The sequence below is a fragment of the Mesocricetus auratus genome, unplaced genomic scaffold, assembly GCF_017639785.1.
Source record: "Mesocricetus auratus isolate SY011 unplaced genomic scaffold, BCM_Maur_2.0 Super-Scaffold_100007, whole genome shotgun sequence".
Taxonomy (NCBI): Eukaryota; Metazoa; Chordata; class Mammalia; order Rodentia; family Cricetidae; genus Mesocricetus; species Mesocricetus auratus.
Genome location: NW_024429191.1, coordinates 7834254 through 7848371, shown reverse-complemented (window position 1 = coordinate 7848371; position 14118 = coordinate 7834254). Strand labels below are relative to the sequence as shown.

The window sequence follows — 14118 nt, the reverse complement described above, 5'->3', positions numbered from 1 at the left end:
TTACTGAAGTTCTTTACTGATCCATACATTACATAAGGGGTTGGGGGGTGTTCCTGGTGCTAATGAGCTGTGGGAATGGTGCAAAGTTCAGCCCTAATCTTTGAAGATCCATAGAGCCCACCAACACAAGATCTGAGAGGCTGACACCAAAATTCCTTGGCTAGAACTAACCTCACTGGAGCACAAAAGCTTTAAAAAATTTGTTTTGTTTTGTTTTGTTTTTCCAGGGTTTCTCTCTCAGAGAGCAAGTTCCAGGACGGGTTCCAAAGCTACACTGAAATCCACCTGCATCTACCACCGGAGTACTGGGATTAAAGGTGCACCACCACCTTAGAAAGTTATTTCACTTTATGTATTATAAGCATTTGTCTGCCTGGTTACATATGTGTACCTAGTGCCCACAAAGGCTGACACTAGAGTCACAGATGATTGAGACACCGTGTAATCTCTTGAAATACACACCAAGTGCTGATGTGAGTAAGATAAAGAGGTGACAACCTCACTAATGGAACCCCAAGAACTAACTAGCAAGATTTCTTAATCTTTACAAACCCACAATAAGATATACTTCATCTTTTTTGTTTTGTTTTTTTGTTTTTTGAGACAGGGTTTCTCTGTATTGTTTTGGAGGCTGTCCTGGAACTTGCTCTGTAGACCAGGCTGGTCTCAAATCACAAAGATCTGCCTGCCTCTGCCCCCTCCCCAAGTGCTGGGATTAAAGGCATGCGCCACCACTGCCCAGCAAGATATACTTTGTCTTAACAAAGGAAGGCATGCTAGCTACCCCACTTTAATCTATTTTGTTTTCAAACATGAAATAAGCACACACACACACACAAAAATCAGCTTTTTTTTTGTTTTTTGGTTTTTGGCAGAGTCCTAAGTAATGGAGTACTCTGAGAATCAACTACAATGGCAGAAGTAAAGCTACTGGCTTACAACCTAGCATCAATTACCAACAGCAGAAATAAGCCTGGGTTCCTTTATAAGCTATTTTCAGTTACCCCTAACAGTTACCACTACAAGTAGGGTACAGTAGAAGGTATTTGTAATCCCAGCAACTCAGGAGGTGGTAGCAGAAGCATCAGGAATTCATGGCCAGTCTGAAATACATAAAAATCCTGTCTCAAGGAAAAAAAAAAACAACTAATTACAAAATCCCAACCTTTTACCACTATAGCACCACTGGTGTGATTCATATTTAATTCACACCATCTTTTTTGAAGAGCTACCTGTGCAGCCCCTTCCCACCCTCAAAAAGTCCCCACTTTCATGGCAAGATATAGTTGACAAAGTCTTAACTCTACGAAAACTTTTACTTCCTATTTAGTCGAGACAACAATAAGGTAAAAAAAATAAGAAACCTTTCTCAATTATGCCCTTCCGAAAACAAGAACATGAATGAGCCCATCCAGTTTAGATGGAGTGTAACAACAGAATCAGAGGAAAATGAGGCCCAGCACACCAATGGTATACATCTCACCACCAAATTTTCTGAAAAGTACTGTGTGTGTGTGTGTGTGTGTGTGTGTGTACAACAACACGCATGTGTGCATACATGGGCATGTATATGTTACGACCCATGTACGAAGGTCATAGGACAACTTGCAGGAGTCAGTTCTCTCCTTCCACTAGATGCAGGAGTGGGATCAAACTTTCGGGTGTGATGGTGAGTGCTTTCACATGCTGAGTTATCTCACCCAAATCTAGATCCCCCTTAAATTATCTAGAAAACATCAGTAAATGTATCTTCTCTTCATATGCTGCCAAGACAGCTTTGAGAAAAGCACTGTCTTATACATAAAGGACTGCCCACGATGAGGATTTACCATTTAGCAGTAAAAGATGTTGGTGACAAAACATATTCGCCACAAGCTTTCTTTAAATACTCTGCTCTACTGCATTTAGAGATGCATACCTATTTAGAAGGCTGAGACAGGAGATTCACTGGAGTCTAAGAGTTGAGGGCTGGCCTAGGCAGCACAGTGAGGACTATACCTCTTGAAAAGTTAACGTTTTGCTAGTGATCACAGCATGCCTATAATTCCATCAACATTCAGGAGACTGAGGCAGAATTACAGGTTTGAGGCCAGTCTATGGATATATAGGAAGTAAGTTATTTTTTTTTCTTTAAGACATAGGAATTATAAAATGGTTTAGGACCATAGCACCTCTATTCAATTTTCAAAAGACAAATTTAAAACTTTTTATAAAGGGGTATGTGTCACAGCACACTTAAAGGAGTTAGTTCTCTCCTTCCACCTACCTTTCTATGGGCTCTGGGACTGGAACTCAGATTACCAGGCCTGTACGGCCATTACCTTTTACTCACTGAGCCCTAACACCTCTTAAACGGTCTATTTGTTAGACACATATTTTGTCATAAAGTTGCCAAAATCACTAAATGTGATGATGTATGCTTATAAAAGGCTGAATCAGGAGGATCCCAAGTCCACAGCCAGTTTGGGGTCTAGCTTGGGGTATACAGAAAATTCCAATCGAGAAAGAACCAATCAGCAAAACTCTGTCTTAAAAAGAAAGAAGCTTTCATAAATGAAGGAACTGGCAATTACATACATACAATTACATACATGTTAAAAAGGGGAGGAGCTGGCAAGATGGCTCAGCAGTTAAGAGCACTGACTGTTCTTCCAGAGGACCTGGGTTCAATTCCTAGCACTTACATAGCAGCTCACAACTTCTGTAACTTCTGTTCCAGGTGATCCAAGACACTCACACAGACATATATGCAGGCAAAACACCAATGTACATAAAATACAAATAAATAATGATTTTTTAAATGTCTACTACCTGCCTGAATATTTCTCCTACACTGTCCCAATATGAATCCCTAGTGTTAAAAGACACCAGAGTAAGTAATTTGGACATATTAAGAAAAAGTTTTCAAAACATACAACCAACTATATATTAGTAACAAAAGTCCTTCCCCCTTCTTACAAAGTGCTTCACAATTCAACACAAAACAAGAAAACAGTACCATGCCAACATCAGATACCATCTGAATCTATGCCACTCCAGAACTGCCTAGATGGTGGGGTGAAAAGTCGTTTCGTCTTCTTGCTACCCTCCTCTAGGCACCTTCCTTCCTCTATGTGCTCTCCCCATCTTAAGTGACAAAGGTGTTCATCATTCAGATAATTTCTAACCCTAGTGGTTTAAGCATATGTGGATGCTCCCCTACTCTATAGGCTTTGTAGACTCCTCAACATCAAACGTACTCTCTTCTCCACCCACTACCATCCCTAGAAAATGAATGCACTTGATGGCTTCATAAGACAGTCCTCAAAGATGTGGCCTGTGTTAAATAGTTCAAGTAGCTACTGTTTCTCAGGGTCTAGAGCTGTTCCCTCTCCTCCTTTCATCTCCTCCCTCACACTTAATCTTGTGCTCAGAACACACCTTGCCCACCCTGGCCCAATCTTCTCTTGCAGGCCTGAGATAGAATCCCTCACTAAAACGATACTGAATTTCTCAATGTTATCCTTCCATCTCTATTCCAGCAGTCATTCCTTTAAATATATTTAACAAATAATTCAGCCATTTGTTTAATTTACATCTTTAAGATCTCTCTATCTTGTTACTGGATCTTAGACTAATAGTTATTCTTGACAAGGATTCACCTTTTTAATGTGTTCAGTAATGGCCCCTTCCTCAGCAGTCCACCCTAATACACCCTTTTCAAGTTGGTGCATTTCATGTCACCAAAGATTCAGCTCATCTTATTCTTTTGATCATCTAAGACAGAATCATTAGAAACTACTACTTTTTGTTTCATACATTTGGACATGTTAAAATGTTCTTGTGCTTTTCCTAAGTAAAAACTGGAAAAAAAAGGGGACAAAGTGGTTAATTTCAGAAAATCCTTTCTGGTAAGCTCTACTTTGATTAGCAGTACATACAGTAAATATCTGGCCATCCAGTAACAGAAGCTACACCAAAAAAAAAAAAAAAAGCCATCTTTTGGGTTCCATCTTGTAAATAGCTGGATGTGTACAATATTACAGGTCTTTTTGTAGTTCTATTATTAATTTGACCCTACTTTTAAGAAAAAAAATCTACAATAACCTCACTCAATAACAGCAAAGCTGAAAAGCCTTCAAGTTACCAATATCAGAGGACAAGCTTTTGGACTAAACCTGCCTGGTATGATGTACATTTCCCATGATTACAGTCCACTGGCTCAAATATGGCAAGCTTACTAAAACAAGGAAGCTCTATTCTGCAAAAAGGCATTTAAGCCACTGTTTCCACATTTCTCACATCAATAAGTAGATTTTTTTTAAATAAATGTCAAACTGGGTCGGTCATTCATGGCCCATGCCTTTTATCCCAGCACTTGGGAGGTAGAGGCAGGTGGATCTCTGTGAGTTCAAGGCTAGCCTGGTCTACAGAGCAAGTTCCAGGACAGGCTCCAAAACAATACAGAGAAACCCTGTCTCAAAAAAAAAAAAAAATTCAAACTCAACTTGTCATTTAAAAAGAAAAATACCATTAGTGACTTTTCTGTACCTGAGAATCATTTATTCCTTCCCACTGTTGAACAAATTTTAAGTCAACAAAAATCTCCTGAAAAATGATGGGGGATGGAGAATGCTCACCTCTCATTTCTACATTAACTAACATTACCCATCTCCTTTCATGACTGGATTCAAACTGAAGCCACAAAGTCTAAGTTTTGTTTCAACAGTAGGAAATATTTTTTAATACATTGGGTAAAGTCACAACTTGAACAGCTGTGTCTAGCGCCAATCTGCAGGCAGCAATGTAATCTGATTTGGACCCATTCATCAGAAACTCATTTTCAGATGCCGTTACTACAAGAACGTACTGGAGAAACGCTAGCAGCGGTGAGACGGCATTGTTCGCAGCAGCGCACAAGTTTTTATTGCGAAGGAGAGCTTAAAAGAGGAAATACAAAGAATTGGTAATGTTACCATAGAGCTGTTCAGGAGAAGTCTGAATTACTGAATGAACAGAAAAGTGGGTATATGACACGATCATGATCCCCTAAGTAAGTTTGCAGGGAAGCTAGTCGGGGGCCGGAGAGGGGGAGGGATTTAGCAGTTTCTTGCTTTTTTTTTCTCCTGAAAACTGAAAATCCTACAGTCCTTGATTTTTAAATCTTACATCTCCACTGTAAAACCAGTCCAAACTCAAAGGGAGACTGGTGTCCAAGTGGACTTTAAAAGCCTGCTAGGTTCTTTTTAAGGTTGCGTATGTAAATGAAAGACACCACAGCAACTTTGATGACATCTTGCAAATGAAGTTTGGGGTTTTGAAAAAAAATTACTAGGTGATCAAAAAGAATGAAAGAATCAAGAGTTTCAAAATAACCACTAAGCGTTTTCCAAAGCAACACATTCCAAGAAACTTCTCAGTCTCAACTCATAAGCCGGTGGCAGCTGTGCCCCCGACTGCAGCGGCTACAGAGGGGGTCTGATCCCGAAAGCCCTCATTACCTCTCGGTCTCATTCTCTCCCGGCAAACCTCCAAGGTCCCCTCCGCTGTCATCCCGGCCGGCCACGCGTGCGGACACTCGGCCGCGCCCCCGCTTCACTTTTCCTCCCCGGCCGGAAAGCGCAGCCCCAGCAGGGCCCGGGACAGAGCCTCCCGCCACTGCGACCCCCAGCTCCCTCCCCGCCACGGACGCTGACAGCGCGCCTGGCCCAAGCCTCACCTGTGCTGTCATTCGCGGAGAAGCCCGGGGAGCTGAGTTTGGCTCGTTTGGGGTTGGGCGGTCCGTCCAGCAAGTTCTCGGCCATCTTCACCTGCTCGCGGAAACAGCCCTGAGCGCGGGTGGCGCGACGCGGCCCGGACGGGGGTCGGGCCGGCGGCAGCGAGCAGACGAGCCAGCGAGGAGCGAGCGCAGGAGCGCGGGCCGGGCCGCGGAGGGCGCAGGCCGGGTGGGGGAGGCGGCGGCCAAATCTCAGCCTCAGCAACAGCGCCCCGCAGCGCTCACCGCCCGCCCCCGGCCGCCGCCGCCGCCGGCCGCGGCCCCCTCATCCCCTGCCCGCCTCCCGAGCGCGACACTCCGCGGCCCGGGCACCCCAGCGGCCCGGCCGCCTCCGCGGGCCCGGCTGGCAGCGACGGCGCCCGGCCCCGCGGCTCAGGCGGCGCCCGGGAACATGGTGGTGCCGCCGCCGCCTCGCCGCCCCCCCCTCGCGCGCCCCACTTAATGAATTCGCCCGCGGCCGGACGACCGGGAGACTTCGGGCTCCGCCACCCGCCCGCGGCCCGCCGCCGCCGTGAGGAAAAACAATGCGCCGAGCGGAGCCGCCGCCGCGCCGCGGCCCCACCCGTGCCGCCGCCGCCGCGGCCGCCGCGGCCGCCGCCGCCGGGCTCTGGGAGGCCGAGCCGAGAGGCGAGCGGGGCCGCCGGGGCGGGAGCCGAGGGCCGGGCGGAGCGGGCCGGCCAGGCGGAGCGGGGTGCGCGGGCGGTTGTGGGGCCCGGGACCGGCGGGGCCGAGTAGATCGCGCTTGAAGCCCCGGTCGGGTCCGCGACAAGATGGCGGCTGTTGATTCCTCAATTAAAAAAAAAAAAGAAAGTTTTTTTTCTTCTCTTTCCAGAGCCTGAACGGGGAGGGGGAGGGGGCGGGGCACGCCTGTACGTCACCCCCCCGCGGCGTCACCACGCACGGCCCCCGCCCCGCCCCCTCCACCTGCGCCGACCGCGACGGAAAGAGCCGAGCGCGCTCGGGTGGAAGGGTCGAAGGCGCGGCGGCAGTGCGTGAGGCGGAGGGCTGCGGCGCTGGGCCGGGCCTGCGGGACGTGGGGGGGCGCAGAGCAGGCGGCCACTTTTGTTCTGACGGCGTCAGAGGCGCGGCACGCGAGGGGAGGGCGCCCTGGGCTCGAGTCTGGGCCCCCAGGCGCGGAGTCGGCGCTGGTCGGAGTCCAGCCCGTCCGGTCCCGCCCTGGCAGCCCTACCTCTTCGCAGCTGCCTTGCGAGCCTCCCTGCTTGCCAACCTCCCGGGTGACTAGGAAGACGACAGCGCAGTCCACTCCTCTTCTCGCCCTATGCTAGTGATGGTGAAGTGGAGTCTGGCATCGGGTCTGTTCCGGAGTGTGTGTAGATAGGGAAACTGAGGCAGGAAGGGGCAAAGCAACTTTTCCCAAGATCACCGAGGAAGGTTGAGATTAGAGCCCTTGTTCTCCTTAAGTTTAGCAAGGGCGTCGAGAGGCTCCTGAGCTCCCATTCCCAAGCCCAGCATGATGGGGCCAGGTCCAAAGGTGTCACCTGAAGGAAGAGACTGGGAGCACTGTCTCCTGCAGCTGAACAGGGCCTTAGTACCAAGACCGAGGACTTCGGTGTCCTAGGGGTGTGGAAAACCACCCCTGGCTCTGGCAGGTGCCCAGAAGAACCTACGATCGCAGGGAGACCTCACCTGGGCCACTGTCTAAACGCCTCAAAAGCTAGTTTTCCCATCTCTGTTAACTATCTCTCAAAAGGAAGTCCTTATCTTCAAGCTATCACCAGCACCCGTATCCTAAGCCAGAAACCTGTGAGTCAAGCGGACTCCTCCCTCTCCACCCACCCACATTGCAGCCAGTCTCCCCACGTCTTTACCTGAAGAATGGGCTCCTCCTCCCCACACCTCTGCCACCCGGTTTGTCCATCATGGGCTCATCCTGTGACAGAGGCAACTTTTCACATAGTCTTTTCTTGTGTTTCACCACACAGCACCAAAATTACCTTTCTGCAAAAAAAAAAAAGAGAGAGAGAGAGAGAGAGGAAATCTATTTGAAACAAATTAGCTCCTCCTATACAGAGAAAAGGGCAAACACTAAGAATACTTATAAAATAAACACGATGTATGTATACACACATATGTAACAATGCTGGGATTGGGTGGTACACATTTTTCTTAAACCGTTCAAAGCTCATGCTGCCCACTCGTGTTTCATCTGTTCCATCCTTCCATCACTCTGTTCCCATCAACATCCCACACCCACTCATCCACTAGGTAGTTCTCATCACGAGATATTCTATAGTTTTGTCAATGCTATTCACAGTGCTGACAAGACCTGTCACTAGCACAATAATTCATCTCCCAAACCCAGTCCAACCTCACTTACTCCAGGAAGTCCTTCTACCCCACTTTAGGGCCTTGGAGATCACTTCTGGGCAAAATCAGAGGCCATAATATTAATACACCATTTGGTGTTTTTGTCCAGTTCATTTATGTTTTTATTTTTTCATTAAATATTTCTTGAGATTCTCAGAGTATTACCACTGTACTAATTCCCTGGGCAAAAGCATATAGAAGTCCCTGCGTGCACTATTTGAGGAGTTAAAGTGACAAGCGTGGGAAATCGTAACTAGAGTATTCAAAAGTTCATCTTCACAGGAGTGGAGGAAGTGTGTGGAATCACAGAGGGTCAGGGGGCCAGAATCACCCTTCATCTGAAGTGCCCTGGGTGTTGGTTGGTCTCACCATGAGGCAATACATTCACTGAGGGCAGGGGCTGTGTCTCAGTCATGGTTATGGTTTCAACTAAGAAGAAGGTTTATATCTGGGCAGAACTCGGGAGGCAGATGGGTCTCTGTGAGTTCAAGGCCAGCCTGGTCTATAAAGCGAATTCCAGGACAGCCAGAACCAGACAGAGAAATCCTGTCTCCAACACCCCCCCCCCAATGTAGGTTTGTGAGTTGTATGACTGAATGAGTGGACCACTACCTATAGCATGAAGAAAATCCGAGGTCTTCCCCCAAATACTTTGTCTACTAGTGTGCCCTTGACCTTGAGTCATTCCCCTGCGTGTGGGCAGCTTTGATATTGGGTCACACTCCAGTTTGCAAAGAGAACTGAGAAATTCAGTCCCCACTATTCGGAGTAAGCATGGTAGAGCAGAACCTGTGTCACAGTTCTTAGACACAAGCCCCTCACTCCTCTTTCTCCTTTATGCCCCACCCTAAAACGCCTTTTCTTCAAAATCATTTTCTACTCGTTCTCACCTTCATCACTTTGGCCAGTTCCTCTGTTCCTTGTTGATATCTGGTTTTCCTTTCTATTTCTCCCTCAGTTTCAGTCTCCTCTGAGAACACTAGCTGGGGGCATGGATAAGAGAACAAGAAGCAGGTCTTGCCTGCCTCCTTTTAGCTGGACATCACTGTCGACTTCAGAATGCCTTGAGGGTTGTGGGCCACTGCCACACCTCCAGTTACCACAGTCCTAATGATAAGGAAGCAAGACCAGAAGGCGACAAGCACCAACGGGCTACCTCCTCTTCTCACAAACCTCATCCTCTGTGGACAGAGACCACACTCAAGGGTGGAGGAATCCCTGCTTACAGAAGGCTCAGATGGGGGCCCAGAAGAGTAGAATAATGTGGGATAAATCAAGGACAGTTTCCTGAGAAAAGTTCATCTGCTTTATCCGTTGGTGAACGGTGAAAGTGTAAACTTGGTTTCCAAACAGTGTAATAGTATTTGGTCATAAAAAGTACTTACATACTGGCACTGATACAATATGAAGGAACCTGAAATCATGCTCAGAGAAAGAAGCCAGACACAAAAGGCCACATGTTGTATGGGTCCATTTGTGTGTGTGTGTGTGTGTGTGTGTGCGCACGCGCGCGTGTCCAGGATGGGCAAATCAATAAATAGGTTAGTGGTATACAGAGGCTGTATGAGGTAGCAAATAACTATAGGAGATGGGGCTCCTCTTGGTGATCACAATGGCAGTTGTGATTCAACTCTGTAAAAATACTAAAAACCATTGACATCTATACATTTTGTTTTGTTTTGAGACAGGTTCTCTTGTATGTAGGTAGCCCAGGTTGGCATTGATCTCACTGTGTAGCTCACATTGATCCCAAGTTCACTGTAATCCTCCTGCTGAAGCCTCCAGAGTCCTAGGATTGTAGGCATGCACCACCACACCTGGTTGATATCTACACTTTTGTTATAATTGTTGTTTTGTTTTGCTTTTGAGACAGGATCTCCCTAAATAGCCATCGCTGGCCTGGAACTCGCTATGTAGATCAAACTGGACTTGAATTCATGGAGATCTGCCTGCCTCAGCCTTGCCAGTGCTGGAGTTAAAGGTGTGCATCAACGCCCGGCCACATCTACATTTTTAATGGGTATGTATTTTAATAAATCTTTTTTTTTAAATCTACTTGGGCCGGGTGTTGGTGGCACACGTCTTTAATACCAGCACTCTGGAGGCAGAGGCAGGCGGATCTCTGTGAGTTCAAGGCCAGTCTGGTCTACAGAGTGAGTTCCAGGACAGACTCCAAAACAATACAGAGAAACCCTGTCTTGAAAAACCAAAAGAACAATCTACTTGGAAAGAATGAAATGAGAGATGAGGCAAAGCATCAAGAATGGCCAGCCAGACCCAAGTGGGAAAGTGAGAAGATATAATTGGTGCAACACGGAGTGGTGGTGGGAGGGGACTGGAGGAGATGGCATTGGAATGTCCCAACCCTGGACTGGGCTAGGAGTCTGCTACTTTAAGCATCAGGAACAATGGGGTTAAGGTTGAGATGTAGATCTTTCAAAGGACATAAGAACCTTAGAAACCATTTAAGACATGAGATTTTGTATAATTTGTTCTTTATTATACCTTTCTAGACCTAGGTTAAAAGAGAGCATCAGATTTGGGCTTTGCCTTTAAGTGATATGGAGGTAGCAGTAGGAAGATAGTGGTGCACATTGAAGTGATACAAAAAGAAATAACATAAAATTCCATGAGTAGTTGACCCCTGAGAGCCATGGGTAATGGAGAGGGGGAGACCAAAGGATGATAACAAAATTCCAGCAGGTCAATTGGGTGCAATGATACATGTCCATAATTCTAACACTTCAAGGGAGGTAGGAGAATCAGAAGTTCCAGGCTATATCTAGGCTATATAGTAAATCAGAGGCTAGCCTGGGCTACTTAGTGAGCCCCAGGCTGGATAGAGATACAGAGTGAAACCTGTCTCAAAAACACAGATACAAACAACTAAACAATGCTAGCCTTAGGAATCTGTTAATCTGTAAATATTACACTCTGATAATGTACAAAGTTTATAATGTAGTATAGTAATGTGGTGGGGGTATAAACAAAATAAGATTGCCTAGGAACTAGGCTCAGTGGTAAAGACTTAAGTTTAGATCTTTGGAACCCATGTAAAAGTCACATAGACGTGGCACTGCCTCAGGAGGCTGAGACAGGGGATCTCTGGATCAAATTGACTAGCTGGACTAGCCAAATGAGTGAGCCCAGGCTTAGCAAGAGCCAGTACCTCACTAAACAAAGTGAAGAGGCCTTGAGAAAGAGACCTGATGTCAGCCTCTGACCTATACACACATCCTCACTCATGCGCATGCACACCAGCACACATGATTGAACATACATACACACATTGCATGCACACCACACACACACACACACACACACACACACACACACACAAACTAGTCACTGAAGCCCAATTGCATGCATAGGTGGATTCCTCATACAGTTCTGTGTACATTGTGTACTTTGAAAATTTCCATAATTAAAGGTTTTTTATTTTTATTACATTTGTGTGTATGTGCTTGTGTTTATGTGTGTATGTCAGTGTTGGTTGTCTTCTTCCACTGTGTGTGTGTGTGTGAGAGAGAGAGAGAGAGAGAGAGAGAGAGAGAGGTCAGCGTTGGTTCTCTCCTTCCACTGTGTGTGTGTGTCAGAGAGAGAGAGACAGAGAGAGAGACAGAGAGACAGAGAGAGTAGGTCAGCGTTGGTTCTCTCCTTCCACTGTGTGTGTGTAGGTCAACAAAAGTTTCTCTCCTTCCACTATGCTGGCTCTAGGGATTGAACTCAGGTGGTCAGACTTGGTGATAAGTGTTTTAACTAGCTAAACCATCTCACTGATAGAATAAAAGATTTTTAAATATTAAAATTAAAATCTAAATCTTTTTACTCTCAAACATATCACTAATCATTTTTCAAATTTTCTTTTATCTTGCAATAAAGCTTCATGTTTTTTTCCCATGGAGATCTGTACATCTTTGGCTGATCCAACAAACTTATTAGTTCTAATCTTACTAATCATTTTCTATAGAATCTCTTGAAACTTCAATAGAAGTTCTCTCTCTCTCTCTCTCGCTCTCTCGCTCTCTTACACACACACACATACACACACACACACACACACACACACACACACACACGGTCCCACTATGTAACCTAGTCTGACTTCCAAGTCACCATCTTCCTGCTTCTGCCTCCTGAATGCTAGAATTACAAGTGTGAGCCACCACATCTGGCTCTTGTTTTTAAATAGTCTATCATTCAGGGTCATAGAGTGAGCAACAGAGATAGATATAGATATAGATATGTCATATATATAATATGCATATTATATAATACAGTAGGAAGATAGGCCCCCGGATTGAGAGCAAGAACCCTAGAGTGGAGGTGTAGAGTCCATCTTTGACTTCCTCCTTTTGTTGTTAAGCTAATTCTCCATAGTAGCATCCTCACCTCAACAATATTTTGACTGTCCAAGAATCTTCAGTTCCCTTATCCTGACCCCTTTGTCTAATCTTTTCTGTTCTTGGTAAGTTCAAATGTCATTGTCTGTTATAACAAGCACTGATCTGCCCTACCCTAACTCCCTTTTCCTCAGTCGTGTGATGTGATTATACTTGCTTGGAAGAACCACACTGAAGGTAAATATGGCTACTTTTCACCCCTGCATGGAAAAATATAACATGAGCAATTGTCAAGTGTGATGGTACACTCCTGTAATCCCAACACTTGGCTAGATGAGGCAGGAGGATTCCTGTGAGCCTTGGCTACATAATGATTTCCAGATTGTCTTCAGCTACATAGCAAGACCCTGTCTGAATGGGGGTGGGAGACCTGATTGGTGTCAATATCTGTAGTGGGCTATTAGGCTGCTGGTAATCCTATAGCTGCATGGTCATTCACTCAGCTTTGCTGAAGCCTCCAATGTCTCCTTCCCCATTCTCACTCTCAGCCCATGGCTTGCTTATTACCTTAATGGGTAAACTGAGTGAGAATACCCAAACACAATTTTTACAGGTTTCCCAAAATGTATCTGTTTATGAATCCACACCTGTACCCATATTTCTACCTGCCTTCTTGCTTGTGCCATCTGAAAACCCAAACCCTCAGGCTGGGAATATAGCTCAGTTCATAGAGTAGTTGAAGATGACCCTGATCCTCCTGCCTCCACCCCTCCCAATCCTGCAAGAGCTGCATGTGTGGATGACCGCATGAACTGGCCAAAGAAATTTCAAGACAGCATAAAATCTAGGCTGTGGCATGGTTAATGCTCACTGCTCTTAGATAGTTGTACAGTGAGAAGGAACGGAAGGACATGACATGTGCAATTTGGAGAGAAGTTTAAATGCAGACATGTGGATAGAAAAAAATGGATGCAATTATTAAAGAGGTCACAACTTGGCAGAAAGCTTGCACTTTGCTCTGGGACAATCAGAAGGGTTCCTTGAGGTCCAGAGTCCACCCATTAAGGAGAGAGACTAAACTGAGAATGTCACTGAGCAGGTTCCAGCTTGTAAACAAGTGCAGGGTAAGTATTAGTATTTCCCAGTGTCAGTCACTAAGGAATACAAGCCACTTAGAGCTCAGGCAGAATGGGGCCAGGCTTCATCTCAAGCTGGCAGCAGAACTTGTCAGCATTATCCATGTGACATTGCAAGCATGGTAAATGCAAGAGTTATGGGAAGAAGAAATCTTTCAACAGGTTTCCAGAAAGCTAGTCAAGGCATAGCAGTGTCAGATTCTCTGAAGAGAAGCCCGAGAAGCTACTGTGAAAGTAAAGCCTAATTTGCAATGCAGATCCCAGGGTGTTGGAGACACCAGGACCACGTTTTGTCTGCTGATAAAAGTTGCAGACACAAAGTGGAACCAGAAACAGGCTACATGTGCTGCCGATACTAAGAGAAGCGGGTAGACTGTCTAAGCCATTGGAACCAGTTGATACTAACAAGAGCTACAAATGCCAGACATGAAGTACAGGATGTGAAGTTTGTCCTGATGAGTTTTGTTTTGCTTTGGCCTGATCTGGTTTTGCTATGTCCCTATTCCTCTCTTTTTGAATAAGAATATGTATTTCATGCCATTGAATAGTAAAGTGG

General features: G+C 45.8%; 1 protein-coding gene across 4 annotated transcripts in view; it reads right to left on the bottom strand.

The window, feature by feature from the left end:
• The window catches only part of LOC101842987 (CREB binding protein), a 126802-nt gene extending 120894 nt beyond the window's left edge, over positions 1-5908 (bottom strand). For all 4 annotated transcript variants that reach the window (XM_040748159.1, XM_040748160.1, XM_040748161.1 and 1 more), the window contains exon 1: positions 5699-5908. In XM_040748159.1, the coding sequence (XP_040604093.1) occupies positions 5699-5783 (85 nt within the window). In that variant the 5' untranslated portion in view covers positions 5784-5908. The remainder of the gene's footprint in view (positions 1-5698) is intronic.
• Between the last annotated feature and the right edge of the window lie 8210 nt (positions 5909-14118).